At 35.4% G+C, this 5,680-nt stretch overlaps 1 protein-coding gene across 1 annotated transcript; it reads left to right on the forward strand.

Annotated features, from left to right (window-relative positions):
* The first annotated feature begins 2,488 nt into the window (after positions 1 to 2,488).
* Positions 2,489 to 4,134, forward strand: LOC107001461. Its single transcript, XM_015199497.2, has 4 exons — positions 2,489 to 2,531; positions 2,625 to 3,572; positions 3,662 to 3,817; positions 3,898 to 4,134. The coding sequence occupies exons 1-4, from the start codon at positions 2,523 to 2,525 to the stop codon at positions 4,132 to 4,134; spliced, it is 1,350 nt and encodes a 449-aa protein (XP_015054983.1). The 5' UTR covers positions 2,489 to 2,522.
* The last annotated feature ends 1,546 nt before the right edge of the window (positions 4,135 to 5,680 follow it).

The raw sequence follows: 5,680 nt of genomic DNA on the forward strand, positions 1-5,680 counted from the left end.
CTAAACCTCTCTTTGATTTTCTCTAAACCTCTCACGAAAGTGTAATCGACAAAGTAACGAGTAGATTTGCCAAGTGTAATTGACAAAGTAACGAGTAGATTTGTGCCAGTTGCAGTTCTGGAGTAAAGAGTTGCTAGATTTCGTGAAGTGTTTGGTCGATTTTCTTTGGATCTTGTCTGAAATTGTGTCTACAAGTAAGTGATTATCCACTCGATTTCGCGAAGGCTTGATGTATTGTTGTCTATTTTCTTTACTTTTTCATTCATATTCTGCCCTATTTTTCGTTTAACGTTTCGCCATAGTTTCCGATTGAGTTTCCGATTAGGGGTCTAATACTTTTCAACTAGAATTTTCACTTAATGAATGTATTATTATGAAGTTTTTAACCTTATTCATGCATGAGCATTAAGGTTTCTGATAATCAGTTTAAAAATTTAGGCTTTTTGGTAAAATTAAGGTTCTAAGTATTAGGGTTTCTGGTATTGTTAAATGGTGGGATATTTTATAATTTGTTTAAGTATATTCTGTGGGATGCCTATTGTATGTTGATGAGTAATACATCTACTATACTAAGTACCAATTGTTGCTTATCTTTTGGTGTTGTTATATATGCTTCGATTTTGTTGCTTGCATTGTACAATATACTGATTATTATTGTGGTTATAGGTTGACACTATGACTAATAAGTACCTCAATTTAAGGTTCAAATTTGGGGGTATCTTGGTGAGTGAGGTAGGTCCAGTATATGTTGGGGGTAGGACTGAATATGTAGAGAATGTGGATGAAGATCATTTATCAATTCCTGAACTTGCAGATTATGCTAAGTCTTTTGGGATTAGTAAGTTAGGAAAAACATATGCAGCTCCATCTCTAGGGGGTGATTTGGTGGAATTGAAAAATGACATGGACATTTGTAGCATGGCATTATTTATGCATGATGGGGACACAATAGATATTTATGTGTGTGATAACACTATTCTGGATGATGTGGGTCCCAGTGAAGGTCAAATTAGTCAATCTTTAAGTCAAGTGGTTGAGTCTTTTAATTCACATGGGGAATCTCTAACTGCACAACCAAAAAAATCAGATCTAGGTTTAGGTTCCTCTTCTTCCTTTCCAGCTACTGAAAGACTTGAAAATGATGGGATTGCAAGGGTCGAACAAGAATGCCAACAAGAAAGTGATGATGATTATTCTTCAATAGATTGGACTGATACTGAAGAAGAAGTTGAACCAACTATCCAACAAGGAACTGAACCTTCTATTCAACAAGAAGTTGAGCCAACTATCCAACAAGGAACTGAACCTTCTATTCAACAAGAAGTTGAGCCAATTACCCAAGAAAATGCAGAGGAAGACATAGACAGTGATTCTGTCTGTTCTGACCAGTCTATTGACTATGGTAGTGATGTGCATGAGGAGTTGAGAATTGTTAAGGAAGATGTGAGAAAACTTAGAGAAAGTAGGAGGAGAAAGAAGAAGGAAAAACCAAAAGGTTTTTTAGGTGAAGTTGGATTTGATGAAGGGTATGAGGATATTGAAAAAGGGAAAAAGAATTTCAAGGGTAAGCTAACAGAGGATGAGCCATACTATGACAGTTCTGACTGTGATAGTTTTCAAAGTGATGAAGAAGAACCTGTTTCTGATGATGAACTTGAAGGAGGGAGTTTAAGGGGGAGAAAGAAGAGTAATAGGGTGGTATATGATTCTTCTTGTGATATTGTAATATGGCAGTGTGGTTTGATATTTGAAAGTGTAAAGCAATTTAGAGAGGCAGTTACAAAATATGCTATAAAAAAAGGAGTTGAGTTAGATAAGTATGTGAATGAGAGTACTAGAGTGAGAGTGAAGTGTAAAAGTGGTTGTCCATGGCTGTTGTATGCAAGCAAGGAAGGAAGGAGTGAGAACTTTACTATCAAGACATACAATCCAAGGCACAAATGTACCAGGACCACCAATAATATTTTGTGTAATTCAAAGTTCTTATGCAAGTATCTGAAAGATAGGATTATTTCTCAACCTAGTATAAAAGGGTGGGAGATACAAGAATTGGTGAGGAAAGAGTTGAATGTTCATGTAGGCAAGGCAGTTTGTTTAAAAACAAGAAAAATTATTTTAAAGGAAATTATGGGAGATCATGTGGCAGAATTTAACAGAATCCTAGACTACAAGGATATGTTACTTCAAACAAATCCTGGTAACACTTGTGTTGTGAAGCTTAAAGATTCAGAATCAGGAAATGGGATGAAACAATTTCACTCCTTTTATATTTGTTTTGATGCTATGAAAAAGGGTTTTCAACAAGGATGCAGAAGATGTATAGGGCTGGATGGGTGTTTTCTAAAGGGAATTTGTAGGGGTCAACTTTTGGTAGCTGTTGCTAAAGATGCAAACAACCAAATGTATCCAATAGCATGTGCAGTAATTGATACTGAAAGCAAGTTGACATGGAAATGGTTCATGACCATTCTGAAAGATGATATTAATCTAGGAAATGTTCCCAGCTAACTATCATTAGTGATATGCAAAAGGTAATTGAATATCTTTCTTTTGTTTATGTTTAATGTAATTGCTAATTTAATTTGACTAAAATTTAACTTGCTTTTTTTGCTTTGCAACTACAGGGACTAATAGCTGCTGTAGATGAACTATTTCCAGAATGTGAGCACAGAATGTGTGCTAGACACATATTAGCAAATTGGTCACAAAACTTCAGAGGCTTAGAGAGAAGAAAGAAATTTTGGGCTTGTGCTAGATCAACATTTGAGGCACAATTTAAGTACAATATAAATGCCCTGTCCAAGCTGGGAATAGGTATTGTTGAATCCCTTATCAAATACAACAAGGAGACATGGTGTAAAGCTTTTATTCAAACATTTTCAAAGTGTGATAGCATAGATAACAACATGGCAGAGAGTTTCAATTCTTGGATCTTGGGACCTAGGAACAAGACCATTGTAACTATGTTGGAAGAAATTAGAGTTAAGGTGATGAGTAGAGTGAGTAAGTCAAGAGCATTTGCTGAAACATGGACAGATGGAATATCTCCAATGGCAATGATGGTATTCAATACAAATGTAACAAGATCAATGCAGTGCAACATTGAATGGAATGGTGATGTTGGATTTGAAGTGTTAGAAGGGGTATACAAGCATACTGTGAACTTGGGTCAACAAAAATGTAGTTGCAGATCATGGGAATTAAAAGGTATCCCATGTGCACATGGTATAGCAGCAATGAACCACTTGAACATGGATGCATCACAAGCAATATCTAGTTGGTATAGAAAAGACACATATATGAAGACATATTCTCATTTCATTCAACCAGTCCCAAACATGGAAATGTGGCCTGAAAGTAGAAACCCAATGGTTGAACCACCTGAGGCAAGACAAATGCCTGGTAGGCCACCAAAGAACAGAAGAAGAGAAATTGGTGAAGTGAGAAAAGCTGGAAAGTTGCCAAGAATGGGGACAGTAATGACATGTTCACTTTGCAAAGGACCAAATCATAACAAGAGAAATTGTCCAAAAAATCCTAAAACTAAGTCTACACCAACACCCACTCAAGAGGTACATTCATATTAATTTGCTTTTATAAATTATGTTAGATTACTTATTAAATTTAATGTCTTGTTGTGTTCTTTTTCCAATCATATTAGTCCACCACTGGAAAAAAGAGGGGTAGAGGTCATTATGAAAGAACAAGCACCAGTAAGACTGGTACAAGAAGAGGTGCAGGAAGTGGTTACAAGAAGAGGCCTAAAGTTGTTGGACAAGGTGTATTTGTTGCTGATACTGGATATACGTGTATTAATGTAAGTGTCTTATAAACTGTCAAAATTATATTTGTCTTCTAAATGTGAATCCCAAAATAACTATGTAGTTGATATTGCAGCAAGGATTGTCTAGCAGAAGGAGGGTTAATATTGGTGTGGTGAGTTCTGCACATGTGACAGGTGATATTGGTTTTAAACCTACCAAGGGACTGAAGTGGAAAGGCAAACAGGCCATGACTCAAAGAGAACTTCAAGTCGAAAATGTTATGCGTCGTATTCAAACCAGATCAAAAGCTGATGACATTCAAACAAGGTCACAAGCCAAAGGAAAATCACTCTCAAAGAAAACTTCTTAGTTGTGTGGTTGTGTGAGTGTCCAACCAAACTTGAAATAGTGTTTTATGTTTTGATGGTTCTGTGGTTGTTCAACCAAACTTGAAATAGTGTTTTATGTTTTGATGAATCTGTGGTTGTTCAAACAAACTTAAAAGTAGTTACTGTTTAGTGTTTTGGTGCTTGTGTGGTTGTTCAACTAACCTTAAAGTAGTAATTGTTTTATGTTTTGCTGGTTAAATTAAGTTATTGTGGTTGTTGGTTGAAACAATGAAACACTATGATGCTTCTTTTTTATGATCAAGAAAGCACTAGTTATGTTATGTTTGTTGCCTTCATGTTATTATTTCATGGTATCATAGTACCTATTACATGTAATTGTAGATTGATCAGCAAAAACAGCAAAAACATACATTAATAGAACACCAAACCAAACTAATCCACAAAATGAGTACCCTAGAACCAAATGATTTTGCCTTAATAACAATTACATTTTAAAAAAAAATTCAACGACACACTAAATAAAAGAACAATATCACATTGCATATCAAACTAATACCCAAAATCAGTTTCAATATCCATTTGCACTTGAGCTGTTCTTCTTGTTTGTTGGTTTTCTTCAACAAACCCAAAATTACAATATTCGCTTGGGTCGGAAATTCAGGATCATACCAATCGAAAAACATACAAGAATTTCGAAATGAGGACTGCATTTCATAAAATCAAAGTTTAAAAAATGAAATTGCATAATACGAACTTGTCAAATAAAAAGCAAAAAAGGAGTAACAATACATACCCCATAGTGTCTACAACCGAAAAATCTACGTCCGGGATTGTCATTTGTCCATGAAATTTTCAGAATTGGAGAAGCCCCACATAAACAAACAAGTCTCCTGTTATTGTTCATGAATTTAGCAATAACAATTAATACAAAAAAAGTGAGAAAAATCTGAAATTTGAAAAGGGAGAAGGGATAAGGAAGAATAAATAGGTAGAGAATAGAGAGAGAAAAATTCTTAAAATAACCCAAATATTAAAGAAAAAATAGATTTTTACGTATATTACCGTTGTAACTTTATGATGTGGCAAAAAATTGCTGTCTAACGCGCCTTGTAGAGTTTGATTTCAGTTTCTATGCCAGGTGGACAGAAAAGGTGTACGTGTAGGATGAATAAGCAAGTTCAGGGGGGTAATTGAAACAAAACAAAGTTTAGGTGTACATTGCATAAAAAACTTCAAGTTCAGGGGGGTAATGAATACTTTTGCCCAAACTTATACTATACTAAGGTCCTATTACCTCATGAATTTATTTTATAAGTAATTTTCTACCCCTTTTCGACCTACGTGGCACTAGCTTGAAAAAAAATCAACCAGCATTGGACCCACATGATGGTGCCACGTAGGCGAAAAGGGGTAGAAAATTATTAATAAAATAAGTTCAGGGGGGGTAATATGACCTAATAGTATAAGTGTGTCACTGAGATTTCGGGCATATGTTGAGGGGGTACTTGTGCATTATCCCTTTATAATATGGGAAAATGAACAAGTACGCCCCTCTCCCCCCCCCCC

The sequence above is a fragment of the Solanum pennellii genome, chromosome 10 (genome assembly GCF_001406875.1).
Source record: "Solanum pennellii chromosome 10, SPENNV200".
Taxonomy (NCBI): domain Eukaryota; kingdom Viridiplantae; phylum Streptophyta; class Magnoliopsida; order Solanales; family Solanaceae; genus Solanum; species Solanum pennellii.

Excerpts from the sequence above, each read along its gene's own strand:
- LOC107001461 (XM_015199497.2), top strand. Across the intron at positions 3,573-3,661 it reads CACCAACACCCACTCAAGAG|TCCACCACTGGAAAAAAGAG; the intron begins GTACATTCATAT and ends CAATCATATTAG. Across the intron at positions 3,818-3,897 it reads CTGGATATACGTGTATTAAT|CAAGGATTGTCTAGCAGAAG; the intron begins GTAAGTGTCTTA and ends TTGATATTGCAG.